This window comes from Gallinula chloropus (assembly GCF_964237585.1).
Source record: "Gallinula chloropus genome assembly, chromosome: 3".
Taxonomy (NCBI): domain Eukaryota; kingdom Metazoa; phylum Chordata; class Aves; order Gruiformes; family Rallidae; genus Gallinula; species Gallinula chloropus.
This window is the reverse complement of record NC_140087.1, coordinates 106479964-106507321: the sequence shown is the minus strand read 5'-3', so window position 1 is coordinate 106507321 and position 27358 is coordinate 106479964. Positions and strand designations below refer to the sequence as shown.

The following is a 27358-nucleotide window of genomic DNA, read 5'->3' as shown; positions in this document are numbered from 1 at the left end:
TGACATGTCTCAAGTGCTCTCTTAACCTGATGTTAACATTACCCTAATAGCTTATAGGAAAACGGCCTAGATGGTCTAAGGACTTCTAGTGAACAATATATTCTGTACTTGTACCTCTCAGGAGTGAGGAACTGCCTCCTCATACCTCAAGCGGCAAGGGAAAACCAGAATTAATCCCATTAATCCCATTCCGTAACATTCCCACAGGGAAATATTTTGAACAGCAGTTCAAAAGGCCTCACTGTGCTCCCGGTGCTGGCAGGCACGGCAGAGCCAGTGCCGTGCAGCATTCCAGCAGCCAGCGCGTCCAGCCAGCCCCGCGCTCATTCTCAGTCCACGGCGTCCCGCCAGCGGCAGACGCTTGGAGGAAAGCGCCTCTCCTTTGAAATAAATACTCTGAAAGCCTTCACTCACCTAAATAAAAACTTGATTCCAGAACATTCTGTTTTCATCAAAAATAAGCCTCTCCTCTCCCCCACCTAATGCCAGTTACGCCTTTTTGTAGCCACAGAATACAGTCCAAACACAAGAACTCACCAGACACGAATCGTGAAAAAGGAAGATAACCCATTACAAAAAGACACACAGAAGATCACAGATACACAGCTCCTTTCAAGCAGACTCTAGGAGAGTTTACATTATATTATACTTGCTAGTTCTAAAAAAGTCAAATCCCAGAACAAAGATCCAGGATGGTTTTAGTTCTCTCAAAATCCACATTAATCTAAGAACTCATGAGGTGAGAGAATTCACTGGAGGATGAGTCCAGTCTAACAACTTATTAGACTATTAACCCACTAGACTACTGCATTATATTTTCATTGTTTACAGAAAACAATAATCAAACACTGGATGCCAGAAACACCTTTAAACTTTTAAAAGCTTATTGTTAACATGTCATAAGGTGTCTCTAAATAACAGTTAAACCAAAAGACAACGAAGACTGCCAGAGTCACACATCATGTACAGTACCACAGTATACATTGGTTTAAGAAACTGAATTCCTTTTAAATAAAGTGTTAGAGACCTTTCTGCTCTTTAAAGGATAAATCATACTCAACAGGCAACAAGTATTTAAAACAAGACTAAAGCATACTGACATCTACCATGTAATTCAGAGAAATAAGACTTCCTTGAAGCCATTTGCTGGAACTTAAAGGTCCAGAGCTTGAAAAACTTCAGAGATGCTTTACAAAAAAGCCCAAACCATTTCTGTCACCACTTGGTGACAAGTACCAGAGATACACAACAGTGGATTTCACATTTGCATTTCCCTATTACTTACACTTTCAGGCTCCCAACTGCATTTTCAGCTTCTTAATCCTGAAGTTAACCCGTTGTTTTGCCACAGTAGCATCCTCCCTCCTATCTGACAGATACTACCAGGCACTTTGTTTCTAGGGAAACAAAGAAGCCAGGGAACGCAGTGTTGCATGAAAATTTTCTGACTGCTGAAGCTTGGCTGTCTTTCCTACCCAAATGCAAGGGCCAACTCAGCTTCAAGTGTCACTCTTCTGTGACATTATTCAACCCTTTCTGGCAAAGACAGTTCCATGATATACCACTGTGGGATTTCCAAACATTGCAGGGTATTCAGGTTTTTCAGCCAGATCAATTAAGCAAAATTAATAAGAAAATTGGGAAAACTCTAGAAAAAATCCTCTGGAAACAATAAGAAGGCAGCAAATGTTTTGTAAAGCTGCTGTTCTTGAAGCTGATGTAGCATATATCATATATATAGAGTTTGGTGACTAAGACTGAAATCTGAGAGGACATCCCTTTACAATGCAGCTACACATGACTAATACACAGTGAATCCAGATTTGTGTAACAGACACATAAAGCTGAAATACAGGATCAAGAATTGCAACAGAAAAGTCAACTGGATAAAAAAATGGTCTTGCCTGTTCAGCTTCCACTGTATTTTTACAGCTTAGATTTGAAAATCAACTGTTTTTCAATAAAATTTTAAATTTGTATTTCAATTAAATCGATCTTGTCACACAGATCATGGTAGAACTAAACACCAAAGCAGACATTCTTCTTTTTTTTTAATGGTTTATAAAGGAGAGGACCTATTTTACTGTTTAACATGCCAAAGACTGGTATTGATTTTTAGACAGTGAACCAGGCAAAACAACCAAAGCAGGCTATGTACGTGCAGAGTAGTGAACTCGCTGGCTGGGCAGCAACTCTTGTCTTTCTCCCTCTCCTTCCCCACTCAGCAGTAAGCCAGGAATGGAAAAGTCATCTTTTCTCTTTGGAAATACTAAGAAGTTTTCCCTTTTACTCCTTGTGCACCACAGGATGAGGGAAAAGAGGGCAGAAAGAGCTAAACATGTCCAGATCTTTGTTGTATTTCATTCACAAGATCTGCGGATTCATTCCATTTAATTTGCAGGCAATCTCTTTCAAAATGAAATGTTAATATGAAATCTCAGGCTCAAAGCAGTATAGTGTGGCTGTTGTGCACCTGCACTTTAGTAAAGTCTTTGACACCGTTTCCCACAGCATTCTCCTGGAGAAAATGGCTGCTCATAGCTTGGATGAGCGTACACTTAACTGGGTAAAAAACTGGATGGCTAGCGAGGCCCAGAGAGTGGTGGTGAATGGAGTTAAATCCAGCTGTCAGCTGGTCACAGGTGGTGTTCCCCAGGGCTCAGTGCAGGGACCAGTTCTTCTTAGTAGCTTTAGCAGTGATCTGGATGAGGGGATTGAGTGCACCTTCAGCAAGTTTGCAGACAACTGTGAGGACAGGAAACCTCTATGGAAGTACCTGGACAGGCTGGATCGATGGGCCGAAGTCAACTGTATGAGGTTCAACAGTGCTCAGTGCCAGGTGCTGCACTTGGGCCACAACAACCCCATGCAGCACTACAGGCCTGGGGAAGAATGGCTGGAAAGCTGCCTGGTGGAAAAGGACTTGGGGGTATTGACTGAAACAAGAAGTCCAACAGCGCCCTGGCTTTTATCAGAAAGTGTGGCCAGCAGGACCAGGGCAGTGATCGGCTCCCTGTACTCAGCACCGGTGACGTCGCAACTCGAGTACTGTGTTTTGGGCCCCTCACTACAGGAAAGACACTGAGATACTGGAGCGTGTTCAGAGAAGGGCAACAAAGACGGCGAAGGGTCTAAAGCACAATTCTGATGAGGAGCAGCTAGGGGAACTGGGGTTGTTTAGCCTGGAGAAGAGGAGGCTGAGGGGAGACCTTATCACTGTCTACAGCTACTTCAAAGGAGGGTGTAGAGTGGTGGGGGCTGGTCTCTTCTCTTGTCCTATCACTTGTTACTTGGCAGGAAATGACCTCAGGTTGTGCCAGGGGAGGTTTACACTGGATATTAGGAAACATTTCTTCACCAAAAGGGTTGTCAAGCACTGAACAGGCTGCCTAGGGAAGTGGCTGAGTCACCATCCCTGGAGGCCTTTAAAAGCTGCATAGATGTGGTGCTGAGGGACATAGCTTAGTAGTGGACCTGGCAGTGCCAGATTAACGGTTGGACTCAATGATCTTAAAGGCCTTTTCCAACCTAGATGATTCTATATTAAAGCTATCTTGTTTAGCACTTTCATTCTATGCCACAGTTTTCAATACGTAGCCTCTACTTTGTCTTATGGACACACTTTAAAAGGAAATACAGCAGAAATATCCACAACCTATTAGTATCAATGACGTTCTAAGTCAAGCTAGAGCTCCAAAGTAGTCATTTGAGAAAAAGCTTGCAGAAGTGTCAGATAAATTTTTAAAATATTGTTCAAAAAGATGAGTTTACCAAACTGCAAACATGGTCACTGAACTGCTAAGCAGACATCTTGACAACAGTCTATAATAACAAATTTGTTCACTCTTCCACTGACTTCAAATGGTTCAGAAACAAATCTTTAATGATAGTTATCCCTAGATATGAGTGCCTGCATTTCTGCACAGTAGGATCATGAACCTCAGCCTACTGCCTTCAGCCTATTCAAACAATCTGCTCTCTTCACTTAGTTGCACGTAATAGACCTTATGCCTGACAAAGGAGAAGAGGGAAACAGCCTTCCCAAGAAAACTTGTTAGCTGTCATTAAGCATTCAGGTTTCATAGAATTAGAACAAGACTTATTGGCAGAGGACTTCTGAAAATAATATATATTTAGAGACCCAAAAATAAGAAACTTCTATTTAAAAATGAGCATTTCTTTCATTTCAGGAAAGACAGGCTTATGTCTGGAATACAGACACTACTGTTCAGCTCAAAAATGAGTAACTAATATGCTTCAGTGAGTTTATGCTTCTATTTCTTGTGCAAAATTGATACATTGTCTTTACCTCAAAATTTACCACAAACAGGACCAATTAAACTGAAGAATGTGGGTGAAATCTGGCTTGCTGCCTTGTTGAACATGGTCTGCCTGCTGGGAGAATGAGCAGTTTTTATGACATGTGTACTCCTTCCCCATATGTTTCCCCGGCTTGTCTGCCATTACTGTTTAAGTACACTGAGGAAAACAATTGCCTCATAACAAAGAGAGCCCAGTTTGCACTAGTTCCACCCAAAGAACACAAGCAGACTAGTTCAGCTGTGGCTGTAGTGGCAGAAGCATTGCCCAGCTCCTGTATGGAAAACAAAGACTGTAACTGAAGTCCTAAGAGAAATGCAATGCTTTTAACTACTTTAAAAAACCCCTAAAATCTTCATGGATTCAACTGAAGCGCATTAATGACTGATGGTAAAGAAAACATGGATTATTCATGAATGTCACCTCAGGATGCTCCATATTTTTGATTGAAGGAGGCTGACAAAGCTATGGGTTACTCACTCTTCTTACTCCTCTGAGAACAGTCCCATGGTATAAAGAAAAATGCATCCAGCCTCCTTCAGTTACTTCAGCTAAGGTGATCTTTAAGAGTTAGGCAGCTACAAGGCGAAGAAGTTGCATAATAATCAGTGATAGATGGGGATCCAAGAGTTTTAAGGGTGAATCTTAAAATCACTCTCCCAAACAAGACTAGACACACAGTAGTTTTTAAACAGACATAATTAAATACAGAGCTCGAAGTAGCAGCTCAGAAATTGTTACGAGGCAAACCAAAACAAATGCCATTTTTAAATTACACTAAATTTCTTTTCAAATAAGTTATAACTTGGTATATTAGCAGCTGGTATGTCATGGCAATGGTGCAAGTAAGAGAGATGGGATATTGAGGCCAATAAGCCCCAATTCTTCCTTATAAAGACAGCCTATCAAGACAGAAATCAGGATGAAGATACTGTCACTTCTCTACACTTTGATACCTAGCACTTAGCTTCACTGGTCTGTACTTGTGATTAGCAAATGCAGATGAAGGGTATGGTTTTAAGCATATGATACAGAGGGATATGCAAATGAAGAGCAGCCTAGCAGCCTTGAATGATCTGTTAACCCAAAGGAAGAAAATGTAAGGAAAAAAAGACTGAGGTTAGCTCTCTCAGGCCCCTTGCCCTCTGTTAAGGCAGAGACTGTGCAGATATTACAACAAAGAAATTCAATTAGCAATTAAGAATTCTTGAGATGACTCTGCAGCTACCCACTGCTGCAGATGACCACAATGCACAGCTATTAAGGAAGTTCAGACTGTCCCAGACTTCGGACAGCCACAAAATCAAACCAGTTATTGTGTCAAGAAACCTCAGTGGTATATATAATAGCAACCCAGGGAAAACCTCACTGTTTCCCTATATCCAAAATTTAGTAGGTGACAAAGCTGACCAAAACAGACTTGGGCTGAAATTAATATCCTACCCTAGCTTCAAAACCATATTATTAAACTTCCCATCTCTGATTTGTAAAGACCAACACTTGGTAACGACAGCTGGCAGCTTATCAATTTATCTGAGAACTGATCTTATGCACAAGAGGGTCTGACAAATCCCACAGTGCTACTGCAGGGGTGGGGGTCGCAGGAACTTCCAGTCTGAATTTAACTCAACAGAACTATGGAAAACCGATCTGCTGCTTGGTAGAAGTGAAGCAGCTTGCACTGAAAAACAATATTCCCTGACTGCTAAACTGAAGCCACTGTAAGTAATTTCTGCTGCCATAAAACAATGACACACACACACACTCACACACAAGCCATCCCCTTGATTCAAAGAATTTTCCTGACTATAGAATTCCCAGGCTCCCTAATCCATCCCTCAAGCAAATGATCTGTAGTCTTGATCTAAGTGAAGGAGTCCAACAGGCTAGACTAAGAGTTTTAAACTCTAGAATACTGATGTGAAGCTTTCATCTAACTGCTTTAAAAAACACTAGAGCACATAGCAACCATACCAGCCTACCACCTGGAAATATCACAGAATAGATGTGAAAGAACTTCCAGAGGAACATGTGCTGCCTTCAACTTTTGCATACTGAGTAACCTGACACATAAATGGCTTAGTAATAAGCACTGTCAAGGAAGCATGCTTCATTTGTTAAAAATCTTGCAGAAACTACAGTGATAACTTGAAAAGACGTTATCTCCTTACAGTGGAAAAAGGTAACCTGCTTCAGATCAAAAGCCAAGTGTCTTATTTGAAAGCAAAGTCATAAAGGGCTGTTGGCTAAAAGGGAAAAAATAAATCTCCTGGTATCATGCAAACAGTGCTGGATTCAATCCTACAGAAAGAAAATGAACACCATGTCAGCATCACATTTTCAGGTCCTGAATGAAATAACATACATAAGAATACTGCCAGGTATCTACAGTCCTTAAACTGAAATGAGAATCACCAAATATACAAATATATTTCCTGTGGGTAGTTTTACTTCTCAAGTAATTATGGAAGTTTAAAAACAAATGCAAGTTTTCCTAGAGTACCTGATTCTGAAACAGAACACCTGCTCGACCGCACTGAGGATCAAAGCACAAATCTTTCTATAACTGCAACATACTCACCCTGATGATTATTTTATGAGAAATTCTACAAGTATTAAAGATCTGGGTCCAGCAGTATCAGTGTTTGTGTTATATGTCCTTGCAGCATGCAAATGTATTTTAAATTCTGCACATAAACTTTGTAGGATGTCACTATGAGTAAGTCATACATAAGCAAACAAGCCTTCAGATCCAGCAATCAAGCACAGGCTGACAACAGCAGACTAAATTACAGCACTGGATCTTTATGGCCCATCCTCAGAGATCAACTACTGCCATGAGCAATGGTTAGAAATCTTAATTACTTCAACAGTCAGTAACTGGCATGGCACCAAATGAGATTGTTCACTGGTCCTAAGAACACAAAACACTGGAGCCATCACAATCTTCCAAGGCTGTCAGACCAGAGGTTTAGCTTAACATTTCAGAATGTCTTGTTAAGAAAATCCAGCTACAGCTAGGCCATTTCAGAAACCAAAGCCACTCAGGTCTTCCTCAGAAATTGAGCCTGGAAAGCAGTAACTAGACACTTATCACTGATATTCACAAAAGCAATAACACGATCTAGGTGACTAGCTAAACTTGTTGCTTTTGTGAGCAAAGCACCTACAGGAATCATTTCTGAAGCTGTCTGCACACGACTTCAAGATGGGCTGACTTTACAGTATCCTTACATCTTTCTGGTATGAAAAAAAATAGTGCCAATCTAGGTACATGGGGATCTGCAAATTATTTATGTTAAACAGTGTCCTTATAGGTGATTCTTCTGGACCTATGGCATGAAAATGGTCTGATGCACGTGATCTCAGAAGATAAAGATGCTGGATATGTGACATTAAACTCAATCGTGACAATCCAGGTAACATTTGAATAAAAGGTAAAACTCACTATTTAAGTCTAATTTAGAGACTGTGCTGATACAATTGACTCGGTTAACCCAAGAAACAGGTATTCCTGATGTAAGGGGCTAAGCCACTTTAAGATTTACAAGGTACCAAAATGAACTATGTTTGATTCTCAGTGCTGAGCTTTGTTGACTCATTTGATTAATTCAGCTCTATCTAAAATTCTGTTATGAAAACTAACTTTATAGCTGTTTACACTGTGCATCAAACACCTTCAAAAAAAGGCTTATATTAAGTTGGGCTAAACATACAACATGAGACACAGCTGACAAACCTCATATAGATAGGTATTCATAGACAGGACACCCACTGAGAGCATCCAACCTTGTTATGAAATGCAGGAAACATCTATATTTTTAAACAAACCACACTAATTAGATGTGGTTTACTAAGGTTACTGGATCAATCTGGAATCAAGCATGGTTTTGGAATAGTAACCACAAACACACATTGCCACCAGCCTTGCCATCTTGTTGCTAAGTGCCAAAGGTTTAACACGAAATAAGGTCTTCCTGAAGATCTCAGCATTGGGCACAGTCTCATAACATGCACAGGTTTTAGGCTAACAAACCCAGAACTAAATCTTGACTTGTGTATTCTTGGTATTTTTTGTTATGACATTTGAAAACACTCAGGCATAAAGTAAATAATTTATTCTGTGCTCTTCTGACTAAAGAAACTTGCTAGTTATAGTGAATTAGTCTCTAATGAGAAGAAAAAAACCAACAAAAATGCTTAAAAGGGTATCAGTAAAATAATGTTCTTGCACTTTTGGTAGTCAGGGTGGCTAACTTTTCCTTTTATATAGTAGTGCCCTCCAAAAGCAGAGGAAAGCAGAAAAGGAAGTGGACTTTCACATATAGAACATTACAGAGTAGCAATATGGATACCATTAAAAAAAAAAATAATTTCTTTCCCAATTAAAGGAAACATTTCTCAATTGATGTTGAATAATATGCAGTGGAAGAACATGCACTGGGAGGTTATGCTTGTTACCTGGAACATCATCAAGCAATGAGGTCTACCACAGACACTAACTCACCACAAACAAACACACACAGGACTATATTTAATAAATTATATGTTGCACAGTCTGAAATGATTCTATCTGTGCACTTGTATTTTCACATAGCTTCAGGTTTAAATAAATAAATAAATAAATAAATAAAAAGCTGCTCTTCCCAGCTTGGATTTCTGTCAGGAACCCTAATGTTAAATAAGAGACTTCACAGACTGCAGCGAGACTTCTCTTTTAAATAAAGAGATACATACACTTTTGTTTCATAGTCCTTCCAAGCTTTATCAAAGGGTTTTTTCAGGTCCTGTCAAGAAAAAAAAACAACAACATAGTCATTTATGTGAAAAATACTGCGGATCTGATGAAGACAACACACTTTGGCCACTTGCAGCACCTACTAGACGAAGAGACTCCACTCTTTTGAGTAGTTCACTTAAGGACTGTGTAAAAGCAATCTTGCACATCGGAAAAACAATCTTATACACAGTATTAAAACACTCATGTTTTTGAAAGCACCTCTAGAATGCTTTTTACAGCTCCATTTTACTCCTTAAAAGGTAAGCCACGTTATCTCAAGAACAAACCATGTAATTAATCAGATCAGCTGTTCTGTCATCATTCCATCTCTGGCTCCACTGGAAAGAAGTGCCTGGCCCAGGGCTGTAGTATAGCCTTAACTAAGGACTTGATACATCCCACTAAGAAATCAATTTCCTACTGACTCAATGGGAACAGTACAGACCATACAGCTTGATATAACTAACTCTATGAGAATTTGAATGACTTATGTTCTAAATTCCTTTTTTCTCCTCTGAAGAAGACTCTATGGATAAAATTAATTTAAGTTGTAAAATTATTTCACTGATGGCTAAAAATAAAGCAGTTGAAACTCTACTGGAGTTCAAGAGATCAGGCAACTGAAAACAATACTACAAACTTCAGGCACTGGAAAACCACAGGTAACTACAGATGAAAGTCTAATTCCTACATGTCAGCTAGCTATTTCAACAATCATGAAATTAATTAGATCAGCATTTGATTATTTTCTCAAGACACGAACATGGAGCTACACTGTATTATACTAAATGTATTTATTCTGACACAGAAAAAGAGAAGAACAAAGGAGTGAAACGTGGTAAGCAAGCAAGACAAAGACAATAAGCCTCTTACTAAATAATCTCTTCAACCTTCAGTAATTTACAGGGACCATTTTTAGTAAATGTACATTTTTCTTCCTCCTTCAGCGTCCCAGAACAATAGCTGCCAGTCATTTCCTGTTTGCTCAGAAGTAAATGAAGCGTAACCTAAATAAGTTTGTTGGCTATATAGGCTTTCAAATTTACTATAAACATATCATTATTTGAGTCCTAAGTTGTTATTATTTCAAATAGAACGTACCCTCCAGGCACAAATAGATATCAGCTTTGTTAATAAAAATCATATACTCATGAATTCTAATGCATTTTTCTTAATAACCCATATAGTTCCAGGTGAATTTAGAATGCAAAATAAATATATTAATAATAATCCTTATAAATAAAGTACTGCTCCCTCTCTCAACTAAGTCAATATCTGTAAATTAGTAATTCCTACACAACTTTCTCCGCTCAGCTTCTGTATCTCAAGGCCTCAAGGCTGCTTTTAAAGCTTCTCCACTGTTATTCTGTGTATGTAGTCAAGAGCACACTGCATATGAAAGCACAAACAGAAGGGATCATTCAATTCTACAAAGAAATTTCTCCTGTTCATTAAGCTAATACATTACTTTGGTATCCCATGCCTTCCATCAAATAAGATTAATACACTAACTAAATGTATTCATTGTACCCACAATAATTTCATATATAAATAATTCAAACATACCCCTTTTACTCCTTTCAGATCTCCCTTCAGCAAACTGTCCAATGGAAAAGTGATTATATTGTTCATATTCTGAATCTGTAACAAGAAAATTACATCAAAACTTTTAATCTGTTTTAATACAGAACACACTATGTCTCAATTCCCACATTTCAGAAAGTTTCACAAGGAAATAATGTATGTTATTGTCCTAACTCTGCTATACAAAGATGTTGATCAATACAGCCAGTAATCAAAGATGAAGGCAACATGAGTTAATCAAATTTACTCTGGAAACACTACAACCCAAGCCATGAGGAAACCTGCTGATGATAAATTCCTCCTCCAAGAATGACTGCAAAGACAGACCACTAATTTTTACATAGCCTGTTTTCACTTTAAATTACATGAAAACAATCATAAAATACATGAGTGATGAAAAATTTTAAGTTCATTGACGTAACTTAAATTAATCTTGTTTATTTTCCAGTCTCTTCAGACCTATTTCATAAAACATATCTGCTGTTTTCATACACATAGCATCTTACTCTGATGCAAGTTACGAAGACAAAGAATGCTGGCTTGTAAAAAACCACACTATTCAAACATTTTCCATGTATTTTTAAAAAATAATACATCTGCCTTATTTATCTCATACAAATTTTGAAATAAGGATTTTATAAGGTATTGAGTATGCAAAGAATTCAAGAGTAAACAATTTAACAACAAAAGGAGTAATTTCAAATTAAGACAACAATAAAACAATCAAGGTATTAGATAAGTATCTATATAGTGATATTTTGATAAGGACAAAGACCGAAGATGGTAGGAATACAACAGTAAGTGGCATACAGCAGGAAAAGAAAGTCTGTATGTCCAATCCTTTATGATTCAGGGAAAATGTTCAAGGAATGATTTATCAAACTACAGTGACAATTCAGATGGATTGCACTGGAGAGTAAAAACCAGAGCATTTTATAGCCACATGATGGAAAAATTCAGAATAACTTTTGCAGCAGTTTGGTGAAGGTTGCCTTTGGGTGGGTTTCTTCCTTTCATGTTATTGTTATTTTGAAAAAAATAACACAGCACATTTTAAAAAGCAGTGAAATGCTTATCTGAAGAAGGGTTTAATGCTTATCTGAAGAAGGGTTTCAAACGTTCAAAGAACAGAAAGAAGTTTACATCATGTAGCAACAAATGCTTCTGTTTCTTCAGGAACAATGTCAGGAACATCAAAGTCTCTTTCAGTGCAACCCATCCAGAGAAGAAAGGACACTAACAGGAACTTCAAGAAAAATAATTTTCAATTGCAATGCTTTCACCTCCCCAGAATGTAAAAGCACTAAACAGTTATAGTTATTTGGTGGCCTCACTAGTACAGACTCAGGGGTCCCATCACAAGTGGTACTCAACAGTTGCTATTAGATCAAAGCCCCCATTTCTTCTTAAAAGATACTGCCTTACTGTATTTGCTTGAAATTTAAGCCAGTTGTCAAAGAGAAAGGGGCACACATCATTTCTAAACAGATTGTTTCTGCATGGGAAGATTGAAGGAATATAGACAATCTGGTCTTTTAAACTCTCCAACAAAACAAATTTCCCCTCCTACAGCTTGACCAATCCGATAGCCTTCTATGATAGAAGATAGGTGGATGAAGGGAGAGAAGCAGGTGATGTCTGCTTTGACTTCCCATTAGCTGGCAGTGCTGGAAACGATCCACCTCAGAAGTTCTCAGCAGTACTACCACATCTGCATATCAACATAACTATGCTCAACGTTATTCATATTGTATCTTTTTGATACAGGAGATAAATATAATTGTTTAGATCATATAAAACTTAGGTAAAAAATAACTTGTAGAAGACAGATGGAGCTATGGACACAGACACCCAGCATGGCTACCCTGCTTTAGAAGCAGAAGAGGTCTCGTCTAAGAGATCATCCAATGCAAAGTTTTCTACTTTGTTATTCTATTGTATTAATGTCAAATGTCTAACCTAAAGATAAACCCAGATGAACAGGCACAAAGCAAGAACAAAGCATTTCTCCACAGCAGGCTCAAGGGAACTGTTTTTTCTTTAAGTCAGAAAAGAAAAATTAAAGTCAGACCCTCAGTATTATCCCAGACATATTCATGTATACATCAATCAGTCTCCAAAACAGTTCTGGATGTGTCCTAGAATTTCAAGTCATGGAACCTGAAGTCCAAAGCAACGCTTAGAAAAGAATGGGAGAAAAAACCCACATTCTTTTAAAAAGTTTGGAGAATGTTTGCCTATTCAAATTAATTCCTCTGTGTGCTATCACCTGTATATCACCAGTCTATTGTACTTTCTGTACTCTTATTTGCAACAAATACAGACATACATAATACATGAACTTGTCATTATTAACCTAGTTAGATGAATCGTATTTGCCCATATTTATAAATCAGCAAGCAATATATAGAAGAAAGATCTTACATGTTTTTTCCCCTTTCCTGAGAAGCTTAAGTTGAACTATTTAAATTATAGACCCATTTTTGGCACACAGAGAAGCATTAATATGCTACAGTTCCTACTCCGTGTGTATACAGGGAGCTAAAATGCATACAACTGCCTCTACATTTTGACAATTTTATGTTTTAAAATATTCTTTAAAAAGAAACATGCACAAAGGTGCAGGAAAGCTTCACAGAAAATAAAGTCATCCTGTGTCAGAGGAACACTGGCAAGTTCCATGTGTTGGGTTTTGTTTTTTCAAAAAAGAAAAAAAAAGAAAAAAAAAATAGTTGACCTGGTTTCCACTTCCAAAACTGCTGCTTTGGCAGACTTGCAGTTTTCTTCTGACAGCTTCCAACAAGATAAGAAGACAGAGACAGGGTAATAAATTAAAACTTCTTAAGTTGGAGAAAGCTCAGAGGAGGAGAAGAAGAAATGGTAGGAGAGAGAATGTAAAAGTAAACAAACAAGTAGCTGCCAGAAGTGATGGCAGAGGCAGCAGGGAAGCCAACAGACACAAATGGAAAAGACGATTTTCAAGTAGTTTAAGAGCCTATGGCTAAACAGTGAGATTCTTCATTTGCCAACCCTCTTGATTACTTTAATGAATCTTTTCCAGAACAGCTTTGGATATTGGTGCCTGCAGTACTTCAACAGGTTTTCTTTTCTAAATCCAAGCCAAAGAAGAAAAAAAAAAATGCAGCTTTTCACTTCTTCAGAAGTTCAATACTTTTCTTAAAACACAGATAAACAGAGAGGACTTTAAAAAAATTCAATTTTAGTTTAAATTCAGACAGTCGGACAGCGTATGATATGACTCTGCCATTACTAAATTATAGATGCAGCCCATGTAATTGCCCATGGGCTTCTCAACCACCAGTGATCTCAGATGCATAAGTGATGCTTGTACTGCCTGCTGACAATTCATCCTTTAAGTTATTTTCATTTTTTTATGGCAACTACTAGTGGCTTCGATACTTTCCCAAAGTTTTCCCAGTTGTGTGAGCTTTACTAGGGCAATGCCAATCAGCACAGCAGGAGGCGAGTGGAAATCAGGACATCTGCTGTAGATGAGACGCAGTTTGTTTGCCTGAATTTGGAGCTTTCAGCATCTAACCCTGACTTCAAAAAAACAGTGTAACGTACAGGCTTGCAGCACACACGTTGTCTTTGCACTATGCCTCCCTCTCACACAGGACACAACGCTACCTTTTGGCTGCCCTCACACCCTGCCCTGTGCCTGCAGCACAGTGGTGTGTCCCACAGCCCAAACTGCATCCTACCAGGTGGGTGGCTGAGGTGGGACATCTCCCACCGCCCACATATGCCACAGGACAAGTGATTCCAGTGAAGCTGGAGCTGAACACCACTAAGTGCCCACACAGAGCCCCGAGCTTGGCTCCCTGGAGAAAAGCCTTTGAGCAAGATACCGAGCGTTGCCACCGTGTGCTACTTGGCAACGGCCCCGGCACCCCTACTGACACATGAACTACAGGCCAGAAACTTCTCTTTTAGGAAGGGCAAGCACAAAATGACAGGAAATACATTTTTAAATGTATTCTTAAAGGCAGAAAGTGAAGAATTTTAAATGCAAAGGAAGAAAGAGACTCGAGGTTATTCCAGCCCATCTTCCTTGCCAGTGGTGAAGAACTTCCAATTGCACAGTCTGTAACCCAGGTTAAAACACAGAAGTGCTACATGTCTATTGCTGTCTCTGGAACACTTCATCTCACATTTTCACAGGCAGATCCAATTTATAGACAATTTACTATTTTCCTCTTCCACAATCACATTTATCTGTGAGGCAAACCGTACATTTCCAATTCTTCTAAGCTTTCTTCATAAATCTAGCTATTCAAGCTCTGATCATTTTTTGTTACCACCCTCTGAATTTATTCCAGTTGGATCAGTATCTTTTTGGCAAAGACATAAGATTCCAGGTGGAACTGAACCCATGCCACTAAGAGGGAATTATTGCTTCTTGGTTTACATCTTTACAAGCATAAATCAAACTCCTAATTTTTTTTCCTCTTACCATTAAGCAAAACTTTCTTCAAGTGTATCAGTGAAAAGCAGAAACACCACAATCTAAAGATTTAAGTTTCACATACAACACTCCAACCTCAAATATGTATGTGCATGTATTTTTGTAGCTTCTTTTCATGGACTTTCTAGTCTTTCTAAACAAAATATGCTGGTGAATGTTCAGACAACAAATTTATTTTTTTCCCAGAAACTTAGTCTGAACTACTATTATCTTGGAAAGAAAATTGTGGGCATAAATTTGGGAATTTCATTGAACAAGACAGAAAAGAAGTTTCCTTCAGTTTCGTTATCTTTTGCATTTAAGCAAATTACCCTTCTTAGATTTAAAAGATTAAGTAAAACAGGCACATACAGTCAGAAAATTATCATCACTGTTCTTCCATTTCTGCTGGCTAAAAATCCAAGGATTATTAATAGAAAAACTTCCCACATGAAATATCTTCCTCCCAGCCACCTTCCTCAAAGTGGAAATATCAGATTCCAGTCCTCTCAACCCAACGTGTTTCATTAGCTTTATATTTAAATAAATTAAAAAGAAATGACAATAGTATCTAGAAGAACAAACACAGGAAATGGAGTTTGTTAAATAGCTACTTCATCTTCACAGGCCTAATCCCTTTTCAATGACAGGCAACTACAGATTTTATTTCTTCGTGATGTAGCAATCTCAGAATAGGGTTTCAAGAGAAAAGCATTTAAAGTGCAAACACATGGCATGAGCCTTTCCTAGTCCTAACATTTTTCATATTAAGATTCACACCTTTCTCACATGCACTGAATTTATTAGGAAGACAGACTAATTAACACTATAAGCAAGTGCCACACAGGCCTCACCTGCCTGGGAACTGTTGCTGCTACCATTCCATCAGGAAGTAGCACCAAAACCACCAACAAGAAGCAATACTGTATATGCCACAAAAAGTACTCTGTTACCCCTGAAAAGACCTGCAGTATTTTCTGATAGTTCATTACCAAAAGAGACACACTCATTGCTCAATATCCTTAAAAACATTTCTAACCCAGAAATTGAAGAAAAAGTTGTAGCTTGATATTGGAGCTATGGCAAGAGAAAAAAAACCCATGCTGCATTAAAAACTGATCCAGACAAAGCAAACAATGTAGTTAGAAAAGCTGAAGTGAGAAGTTACAAGGACCTGATATACAATAACTTCAGTATAAAGTAAATTTATTTCTTCTCTTGAAGATGCGTTTTATAGATCACTTCAAATGTGAAGAACCAAAGTTCTTAAATTTTTTTTAAGGTTTTGGGGTTTTTTTTTTGTTTTATGCACTATTTGAAAATGCACAGATAAAAAGTGAAGCAAAACACATTTTAAAAAAAGACCTGAACTTCAAACTTGAATAGTAAACAGCTGAATAAGTGAACTCCAAGAAAAAGGCTTCTGCTATTAATGAAGTATCTGAACACGGTGATGCTTTTGGTCAGCCCATGCAAACATCAAGTTCTTTTGGGAAACCTTCAAAAATATTAAGAGAAAACACAAACCTAAACCCCATTGTTGAAGTAGAAAAACTTTATAATGGCCTTCCTTTACAGGTTTATGGATTTTCATCCTCCTTGCAGCAGCACTTTAGAGATACAGTTCTAAATGCCACCCAGGCCAAGAGCTGACAGAACACATCAGATTGTAGAAACAAATGTAAAACACATGACAAAGCAAAACTTGACAGTAGCCCTAAAGCTTTGCCAGTGTTAACAGCTTTGGCATCTGTTCCAGTCTGAACATGTTCTCTTACTTCCTTACACACTCCCCACTCATCTCAGCTACAATCTTCTGTGGAAATTCAGCGCCCTATGAAACTCCAGAGATGCATCTAATAAAAAGGAATACCTTTCAGAGTGCTTTTTTAACAGCAGCGGATTGCATGGCCCTGGCTACATTTTTGATGAAACTCTTTACAACCAAAAGATGTTGAGTGCCTCAAGAGAACATGTTTTTACTGCCAACATGCTGAAAGTGTTCAGAGTAGGATACCTCACCACACTGTGAGAATGCATGGGGCTTGTTTCACATATGGCTGTGACTATAAAAGCACAGTCCTTAAATTATATCCAAGTATTGTATACAATTTTTTATAATAGTCAATACCCTTGTAAGCCTCTTGGAAAACTAGATGTCCACCGGTGAACCTCTGAACAGATTTTCGAAGTGATCAGTTACCATTGATTTATTCTAGTGGTGGTAACCTCTAATAAGCAAAGTTGCATCCAACAATAATAAGCAAAACGTCTATGACTTTAGAATTTTAATTATTTTATAATAATAGAATTCTTGTTTGTAAGTATAGTATTTTGAAGGACTAATCAAGTTTACAGGGCTTTTTCATACTTTTTTTTTCCTGGAGGAAATTATTTTCCTAGAGGGGCACCAAATTTGAGAGCCATTAGGTTCCTCTATTTCTTCAGTATTCCTTTGCTAGTCAGGAGAAAACAAAAAATTTCAAACCTCAACAATATGAAGCATATTAGAAAAAGAGTAGAACCTTACATAAAATTGTCCTTCACCAGAAAGTATTAAAGAAGAGAGAATATATCTGTGCTATTGCAATGTAAAAAAACCCAAAACATTCATGTCTATGTGAAACTATTATTCACTTTAAAAATTAGAGAAAAGCAGAATCACAAACTGAGAAAAACTAAAGACTCAGCTACTGTCTCATGACATACACTCCTCATATACACACAAAATGAAGCAAAAAAACCCTACATACTTGCTAGTAAAAAAAGAGGTACACAGCAAAAAGATTAGAAATATTCCTTGGAGAAGACACAAAATGCTTATGTGTATAGGAAAAAATAATAAAGGCATACACCCCACTTCCTATAGGTATCTATTATCTTGGTTTTATTTTCCTTTCCAGTACGTGGAAGAAACATTATTCTTGTCAGAAATATTTTGCAAAGATAGTAATTACTATTTTTAAGAGAAGAAATAGCTACGTTTTTTTCTAAAATAGCAACATTTTTAAGCTTTTAAAAGTCTTCTTGAAATATGATACATTAAAAGGTTTTTCTGGGGAGGGGATGCAGCTTTTAGTAGATTGCTTTTTAAACCACCTACAGATGACATTTCCCAGATCCATTTGCCTAATGAAGTTACCATATTGCAATTAATATATGATAGAGAGGGATTTTTAGTCAACAGAAGGTATCAATTAGAAGACCCATTCTATTTCCCCTTCCATATGAGCAGTCTGCCTCTGTATGGGAGACTCAGGATAACTGACTGACTAGCACTCAGTAAGGTGCCTCTTCTGATATGTAACCTCAGATAACATTGGTGTATTCAGAGATATTCAAATCAATATGACCAGTATGAAATACTTTTCACTGCTGATAAATACATTTGGGGCTAGATTCTCTCTCATCAATATGACAACTGGGTACAAAGAGAGGACAACATCAGGGAGTGAATGGGAGTGCCCTAAATCCTATCAGCTGGAAACATTCCCCAAAGAACTGATTATGACCAGCTGGCTGAAAACTACAGACATTTGGTCTACTCACAAAAGCATTTGATGTGTCTCCATCCCATTGATTTCAGCAGACAGACTTTTAAATGCTGGTAGGAATCTGGGTCATCTCCCCTTCCTAACCCCTACTTTAAGACTTCTGTGGTTTCAAGCAAATTTGGGACTCGCTAGACTGGGGAATGCTCAAGCTAGTAGGATGTAGCCAGAATCTGCTTTTTGTGCCCTCTGACTAATGTGAAATCGAGGCTGAAAGTTCTCCATTCATAATTAAAATTCCTGTTCTTCCATTTGGCTCCATCCCATTTAGCTCACTGAAGACTGCTTTTAAGCCTTACTGGCTTCAGTTACAGAATTGGTCCCCAGTGGACAGTATTGTCATTATAGCGTTATATTTGCTTTTGTTTTCCTGATTCTCTTCCCAAGACCCTCTCTTCCAGGGACACTAAAACCTCCCTTTATAAATACAAATGGAAAGCGTGAAACAGTAAAGTAAAAGCAATGTGCAAACAAAGTAAATCAAGTTGGGTTTTGCTGGCTTCACAATTTTAAATCAAACTGATATGTGCATTTTATAACACAACCACTTTATTGTGGGAAGCTTTTACATCTGAAATTATTGGAAGACTTTTTTTGCTCAGTCGGTTTGGTTTTTGTGGTGGTTTGGGTTTTCAGCTTTTGGTTGTTTTGAGTTTTCCAAGGGGAATGGCTAGGGCATGAGACAATTTTTAAGAACAGTCATTGCTAAAACACAAATTGTCTTCAACATGAAGAGCCTTTCCAATGGCCTTAAAATTTCAGCATCTTAATTTCTTAAGTAATTCTTACCAAATTTTTGAAGAGTGCAGTTAATTCCTTTGTAAACACAGAAAATTTTAAAAAGGCTGTTCCCAAATCTGGGTCATCCCTGCAAACACAGTTGCCTCCGAATTTCTCCAGTGCTTGTGTATATTGTTCTTCATTTTCCACATGAGCTTCAAAGAGAGCAAAACATGAAAATATCATCAGTAGATAAAACGCTATTGAAATGAATATTGAGAGTTTTTATTTTAAAAACCCACTTTTCAGAAGATTTCTTGCTAAAAATATTTACTTGATACAATAAACATTTATTATTTATATTTTAACACTAATATGCCAGAAGTATGACGTATCTCAGTAATTCTGGCTTATGTGTGTCTATCCACATGCCATACAAAGGACAATGTGTCATCAAGACAAGACAATCATCTGACAGGTATCCGCTCGAGAAAAACCCATAAGATTTCTGCACCATCAACTGCCAACTTCCATCATGAGCTTATGGGGTGTTTTATTAACACTTTCTAATTTCAACTGTGTGCTGTTATGATTAACTGCATACTGAACAAAGAGACAGAGAAGATCGAGTGTGGTAGCAGAGTCCTGTATCTCTACAATAGAAGGCAACACTCCCAGGTCATTACAGGAAACGGGACTACATACTGTGTTACAGATGACGACAAAACCCACATCCACATTAGCCCTCCGACTCAGAGCAGCAGTTGGGATTGGAAGCAAATCCTAGTAGTCTACATTTACCACAGAGCAGTTCAGTTCTCAAAGCAGTTTCAGTTCACAACAACTAGGTCCTCTTCTGAGACAATGAAACCAAAAGCTCTGCCCAGAAATGGTCCAGCACTTAATAGAGACAGCAGGTTCTGAGTCACGGTGTGGGCTGCACCAATGCAAGTCATCTGCTCTTCTGAAAGCTTTGATCTGCATATGTTGGGGGTTACTCAGCCCAGGGAACCAGATGAAATCTAGGCCTAAAACAAGTTCCCCTGATCTGAATATAAAGGAAATGGGAGGGGCCTCGGTCTTAACTACTCTGACCTACTGATTCACTCCTGTGACACCAGATTACTTGCTTGTGTAGACAGGCATAAAAAGTCTGTGGAGTAAGACAAAAACTCTTTCTTGAACCCACACTTAGTGACCATGTCAAGCTTGGTGTGCTTTTGTCCATGTGCTTAAGTTAGCACCTGAAAAAGTTGACATTGTATGTTGCTTTTCCCAGTTGTGACTGATTTCTGACACTTCAAAGGAAGTCAGGGAAAAACCCACACCCTGAAAAATAAATTATTCATTAACAAGAACAAAGACCCTTTCTTGGTCATTACATTAGACCAGCATAAGCCCTGAAGATTATTTACAGAGGATTAATCTGTTAACACAAGCAATGATCCAGTTTTATTTCAAGCCCATTCGTAAACATCAACACATTTAACAGAGTTCTTGATGCAATGTCCTTTCTCCAAATTTCCATGAATTAGGTGTACTGCCTCTCCAATAAACGCAGTACACTCCAATCTCAAAAAAGCTCATCTGTTCACATTCCTATTTGGAAACCATTCAAGAACTTTATTTCTCAAGTAGCTACAAATTTTCTTTAATTTCCAATATATGAAACTAAATCTCTGTGGAGCAGTGATATAATATGTCATTAAAGACTGTCATAACATACACACAGAATTGAAGTTACACAAATGGCATTACTTCAGTAAGCTTCTACCTTGAGCACTTGAATTTGTGGCTCGTAAAAGGTAGTTTGTATACAGCCATTCAATTAAAAAACTAAGTCCTTGCACTGAACTGTACTTACTTTTCCTCAGCATCAACAGCAGGGGCTGACCGCACCCCAAACATTTTGCTGCTTGAGCTGTAGGGTGAAGGATGTTCAGCTACTGTGTGACATACACCAGAACAAGCTTTGAACAAACTGGCATCATCAGCAAAACCCAGGATGTGGCAGGTTGCAACTCATCTAGTTCACACCGCTACCCAGCAAGGTGAACTATTTCCTTATTGCTTTCTGCATCCTTACTGCTTCCTGCATCCAGCCTAGCCTGCCTGAAGCCAGGTGAGGGTGGAAGTCAGGGTAGGATTCATACAGCAAAACGGGCGCCACCGAATGAAAACAAAGTATAAAGGCTGCTACCACTAACTGTTGTAGTTAGATGTGGAATCAGCAGCTGAACCATGCTGACTTTTTACCTTAGGAAACCAGAGGTTTCTATGCCACACAGCATCCCCAAAAGTCTTTTATTCCCCAGCATCCTAGGGACCTATTCTGTATCTGTCTGTCAGATTAAACAAAACCAACAAACCAGCAGCTCAACAGCAGTTCAGAGACATTCCCCAGAATGCTGATGGTAGTTACTGCAGCAATACTATTAGCTGAGCTGGTACTCCACAAGTGCTTCTGAGGAACCCTCCAAAATACTCTCCCTGCCCTACGTTTTCTTCATGATGGATTTTACAAGTCTCTACAAACAAAAAAAAATTGGCATCTATAAAAAAAAGAAAACTGAGACACGTTCATTTGAGGGTTTAAAGGCTTGGGTTTTTTTTTTTAAGTAAGAAACTAACTAATGTACAAATTGCAGTCACAATCTAATCTTCCATAAGGGTTTCTAAATTCACACATTAAAAAAGAAAGCCAAAACATGCATACTCAGAGAACCTATATCAAAAATCCAGTAACTGTGTTCCTGTGAGTGAAGGGCCACAGTTCTTGTTTTGTCAAAAGAAACCCCAAGGGCTGACAAGTGGCTGGGTTGGTAATATTTCTGCCAGTGGAAAAGAAATGCTTCCAAATCTTTATTGCCCAGACTGAGCAGCATGAATTTAAAAACCGGGCAAGGTACTGTAGTGATTTGCTACAATTCTGTAACAACCACTCTAATTATGAGGCATAGTCATGCACCCAAAAATGTAAAGAAAAAAACCCTCAAACTAAAGCAACCAACTAAAAAAAACAACAGAAAGAATACCTAGCAAATATATAGTAGAAGACATTGCCAGATGAATCTTAAACTGGACCCTTCATGATCCAAAGATAACAGCTTCATTACATTCGACAGGAAAGAACTTCTTTCAATTAGCTTACAAGAATTATACCACAATGGCAGTTCTTGTTATAACCTTATATCTGAACACCAACACGTCCACAAGTTTTGTCAGATATTGGTGGCTCTCTGAGGTCTCCAGGCCCTATCTGTTTCGCATATAATAGGGATTTTGTCAGCTCTAATTGCTATGAACTGCAAAGCAAGAACAAAAGCCAATAAAACACTGTTTCATATACACAAAACCAATTGCTGTTTCTTATTCACAAAATGCTGCTGATCTACCAAAACAAAAGCTTCAGTTATTTTTTCAAAGAAGACAAACACACAAAGCTCCATGACACTGGCACACATATATAAATGCACAGTCTTTGTATTTTTATCAGTGTTGTAAGGGAAGTATCTTTGTGCACCAGGACAATGAAAAAAAATTGTATCCCATCAGCTCTCTCTTGTCGTGAAGTTCTCAACATGTATGACTGGAAGCCACCAGAAAGGGTAAGGTTCACAAAGCAGTAAAGCCAATGTAGCTTTTTACTGCTGCCAAAGAGAGTAATTTCATTCCTCCTACACCCTCAGTTCTTGGTGATACATATACCTTATCATTCCAGGTGCTCGTCTAATCCCAGTTGATTTCATTGCATTTGTGGCTTCACATGCGCTAAAACTCTCATCTAGAGATGGCAGAAAGGACAGGTAGCCAAGACCTGCTTCAGCAGAAAGAGGAGAGCAAAGCTTCCCCTCTTGGTAGCAGAGTGTCAGTGAGGTAGGTTCAGCTTTCTCACAAAATTTCATTCTTACTGAGCTCATGTCAAGCTGTTAGTTCAAGACTGCTGTTTAATATGTACACTTTTCTCTTCCCAGAGTCACCCACAAAACTCTTTTGGATTCAGTAAGACAACCGTTTATATCCTCTAGTTTCACCTATACAAACTACCAGGAATTATTATGGACTTACCCAGACCAGATAAGTTTATGGCTTTGACAGATTTCTTCATTTTATAGAGAACAGTTCGGTCAACATCCAGAGCCTAAAAAAAAGGAGAAAAATTCATTGTGAAATACTGGATTGTCCTCTGGAAAACCTGTGCCCTGAAAACCTTCTGTAATTATAACACTATTACGTTAATTAACTTTATTTCTGTGATTAACAGATTGCTTGCTAGTTCCTTCCACCCCCATCCATACAACCTATTCTGTCCCCTTGTCTGCAAAGATACATCTTCCCTCTTTTGCTGGTGACCAGCATCACGCACACCCAGCACGACCTAAAATGAGACTATTTACACAGTATCTTCTTCTTATGTTAAATTATTAAAGAAGCTTAAAACAGTTTCAACCCGTCGTACTTTATGGCACTGATGAAGAGACAAGCAATACTACTTCCCCAGGCAGAATATTAAAAATAGAATTTAATTTCAGTTTTCCTGGATAATTTAGTTAATTAACTGCACTCCCAACCATATGAACTTGCTCACTGCTATGCTGAACAAAATAAATTCCATATCTCTCAAGTATCTTTCACACATTTTATCACTAGGCAAAGCTTTCACCAACACAACATGAAATTCAAGTGTAAATCCTGTCCAGAATACTCAAACACTTATAACCAATTTTTTTCAAAGAAAGAACTGGAAGCAGGCAACCATTTTGCTTACTGAAGAGATGTACGGACATACCCAAAAATGTACAATTGTTCTGGAACTGAGAAGCAGAATTCTGGTTATACAAATTTTAAAAAGGGGGGGAAAAGACCAACACAAAAACATTTTCTGAAATTGCAAGAAATTTTAAGTATTAGTTCTAGAGGTGGCTATGTCTTTAGATCCCAATGAATTATGATACCAAACACTACAAGTTATATTACTCCAAAAGCCATTTAGCATAATATGTGCAAAAAAGCAAACAAAAAGCACCAAATTCACTGCGGTTTTCATTCATAAGATTTCAGTGAATCACAGCTGCTACGTATCTGACCCACCATTGTTTTATTGTTCATAAGTTGTGTAAGACAAATGATGCAGAAAAGTCCTTTGAATCCTATCCAATTATTTTAACATACTGAATGCAAAAAAGAAATATTATCACTCATATTTATAGGAGCATTCTTAAACAGAATCCATTCACACCACAAATAGCTGGGCAAAATCTCTGCAGCTTCCCATGGAAACCAACAGATTCAAATGTTGCCTTAACATTCATGTTTCAGTGTCCTGGTGCTGCTATATGTAAGGGAAGTTTTACCTCCTGCATCTTTATAGTTCACATCTGACATGTATTAGCAGGAGAAGCAAAGAAGCCTTTTCACCTGGAATTCCAAAGTACAGTGGAAGCAGGGAAACCCCCTACGAAAGTCCATAAAAGTCACACACAGTTCTATTCTCCCTCTTCAGCTATTGGAGTTGCAGCCACTGTAACAAAGGCGTGTACAGCGTGATCTCAAAGGTTAGATTAGTCACCTGTCCGCATGGGAGTACATGAAGTAAACTCCCTCGTTGCAGATTCAGTGATTTCTAAATATAACCTCAGAAAAGCCCCATCCGATCAGCTGATTGCAGAGGAATGATAATTTCATCAAGGACTGCATCAAAGGGCAATTACACTCCTGGAGACAAAGCAAAAGGAACCTCCAACTACAAGCGTTACGAGTAACAGTGCGAAGAGAAGGCTGATGGACGGAGGCTTGAAAGTTAATAGACTCTTTTCCCCTCTAAGTCTTAGGTTTGTGTGTGCAGCTGATGAACTATTTAATCTCTGCACCTTAGTTTGGGGGGGAGGAGGAAGAAAAAAAAAGGAGACGGTACTACTCAGAAAAAGAGCAGTGTTGGAAGATCAGTGCACTGCATGAGTTGTGAACCACTTCTACTATTGTGCTGAGGGGTCCAGGCAGGCCTGCAGGCTCATAAAACCTCCTGACCCACGACCGCCTCAGTCAGAAAGTCAGAAAGTGAAAACCTGAAGCCCTCTTCCTCAATCAAAGTCACGAAGTCGTAATTTTGGTTTGCAACTTCTCACTTCTACTGTGTTAGGCAGTAGAAAAGCAAGCCCATATGGCATAGCACTGCCAGGGTCCAGTGACAGCTAACACACCAGTGACAACAACTCAAGCATCTAGTTATCTCAGCCAGACAGTCCACATAGAAGTTCAAAACAAAGATGACAGGAAAAAAGCAACAACCCGCAGGCAATACTGAGAATACAGAACCAGGGGAACCTAAAGCCCTAATGTGGAGAAAATGTTCAGGACTGTCAGGCTTCCTTGGGTCCTCCCATCTTCTCCTGTCTGCCTTTTCAGCTCTGCCAGTGCAAGTGTTTGTGGGAAACATGTCGCAAGCCACAGGAGAGAAGTGATCTGTGTTCAAAATGATGCAAAGGGGAAATAAAAACTCTGTTCAACTTCCCAACCCTGGCTATCAGGCAGCCCCTTGATACAACACTACCCAATGGAAAAGACAATGGGAAAAACAGGAATGAGTAGGAGGACCAACATACCCAGCTGCTCCTGCAGAAGAATCAATCCTCCAGGGACATTTCTGAACAGGAATTCAGTAGCTGCACAGTGGTGAGCACTTTTACTACACTATTATCTCTACCACCTACTTTTTTTTTCCCCCCCAACCTTTAGAACTACATTAGGCTCAACGTTTCTTCATATATTCATTCAGCACAATAGAACATGCTTTCTGAGTTCTGTTTGTCTGGAAACTGCTACCACATTGCTATGGTGACAGAAGACACTGACTCTGGAATGATGCTGAAACATCCAGGGAACCAGTATGACAGAAGCAGGTTAAATACCACCCTGACTAACACAAAGTTAACCCTGACTTTGCTAGCGGGGGACTCTGCTCAGCTTCTGTTCAGGTAGATGACTCCTTCCAAAGCCATGAAAAACAGAGAAAAATAACTCCAGCAGCAAAGTATCCTATCTTTGTACCAAGGCAACATGGACTCAAACTTGTTATTTCTTCCCTCTCCCAGTCAAAAAACAAAAAAGGTGAGTAACTGCAATGATTTGTGACGATCAGTACTCAAAGCAATTGTATTTGCATATAAAACCTAAAAGAATATTGTAACTGGCAAAATGAACTGTCATAAAAATAAACTGTTTCATTCTTTAAAACTGAATGTTTTATTGCTTATTCAATTCACTGACATGACTTATGAGAACAGGAATTCAACAGTGAAGATGGCAAAATTGTGTATCTGAGAGAAAAATACATACATGAACAGGAAGATCAGGTCAGAAAAAAATCAAGAATAAAGGGTTTTGGCTTACTAGATGATTGCAGAATCACCACAGGGTGCCAAAGTGACAGAGCCATGCAAAACAAAGCCATGAAGATAGAGGAGAACTCCTTTATCAAAGACAAGGGCAAAAAAAAAGCATTTTAAAAACCTCGCTGACTACTACACACTCTTTGGCATGAGAAGAGGTGTAGGTCCAACATGTTGGTCTTGACAGCTTACATGTCTCTCTGAACCGCTGGGTTTCTGAATCTGATAAACATGCAAAAAATCACACATACAAAATGGCAATGTAGGTGTTGCTTTCATCCACCAGCATGTGAAGTGGGGAATGGAACAAAAAGTCTTTCTCAAACAGCTCTGTTTTTATATGATATTACAGAGAATAAGCTGTAGCGAACTTAAAATTGGCTAACTCAAGCAGAGAGCTAGAGGGAACTGGAATGTGCCCATTACACAAATATAAATAAGTAAAAAGAACAAAATGCTTAAATAAAACATTTTAAAAATTAAAAAGCACAAAATGTAGGAAGAATAGGCTGCCTTCCTGAAATGATCCCCGGTGTTTGGGCTATTA

At 38.5% G+C, this 27358-nt stretch overlaps 1 protein-coding gene across 1 annotated transcript in view; it reads right to left on the bottom strand.

The window, feature by feature from the left end:
* The window catches only part of ASAP2 (ArfGAP with SH3 domain, ankyrin repeat and PH domain 2), a gene marked incomplete at both ends in the record, with an annotated part of 88120 nt that overhangs the window by 41982 nt on the left and 18780 nt on the right, over positions 1–27358 (bottom strand). Inside the window, 4 exons of the mRNA XM_084261171.1 lie at positions 9058–9107; positions 10667–10741; positions 19493–19638; positions 23492–23564. Coding sequence (XP_084117297.1) covers positions 9058–9107; positions 10667–10741; positions 19493–19638; positions 23492–23564 — 344 coding nt within the window. The remainder of the gene's footprint in view (positions 1–9057; positions 9108–10666; positions 10742–19492; positions 19639–23491; positions 23565–27358) is intronic.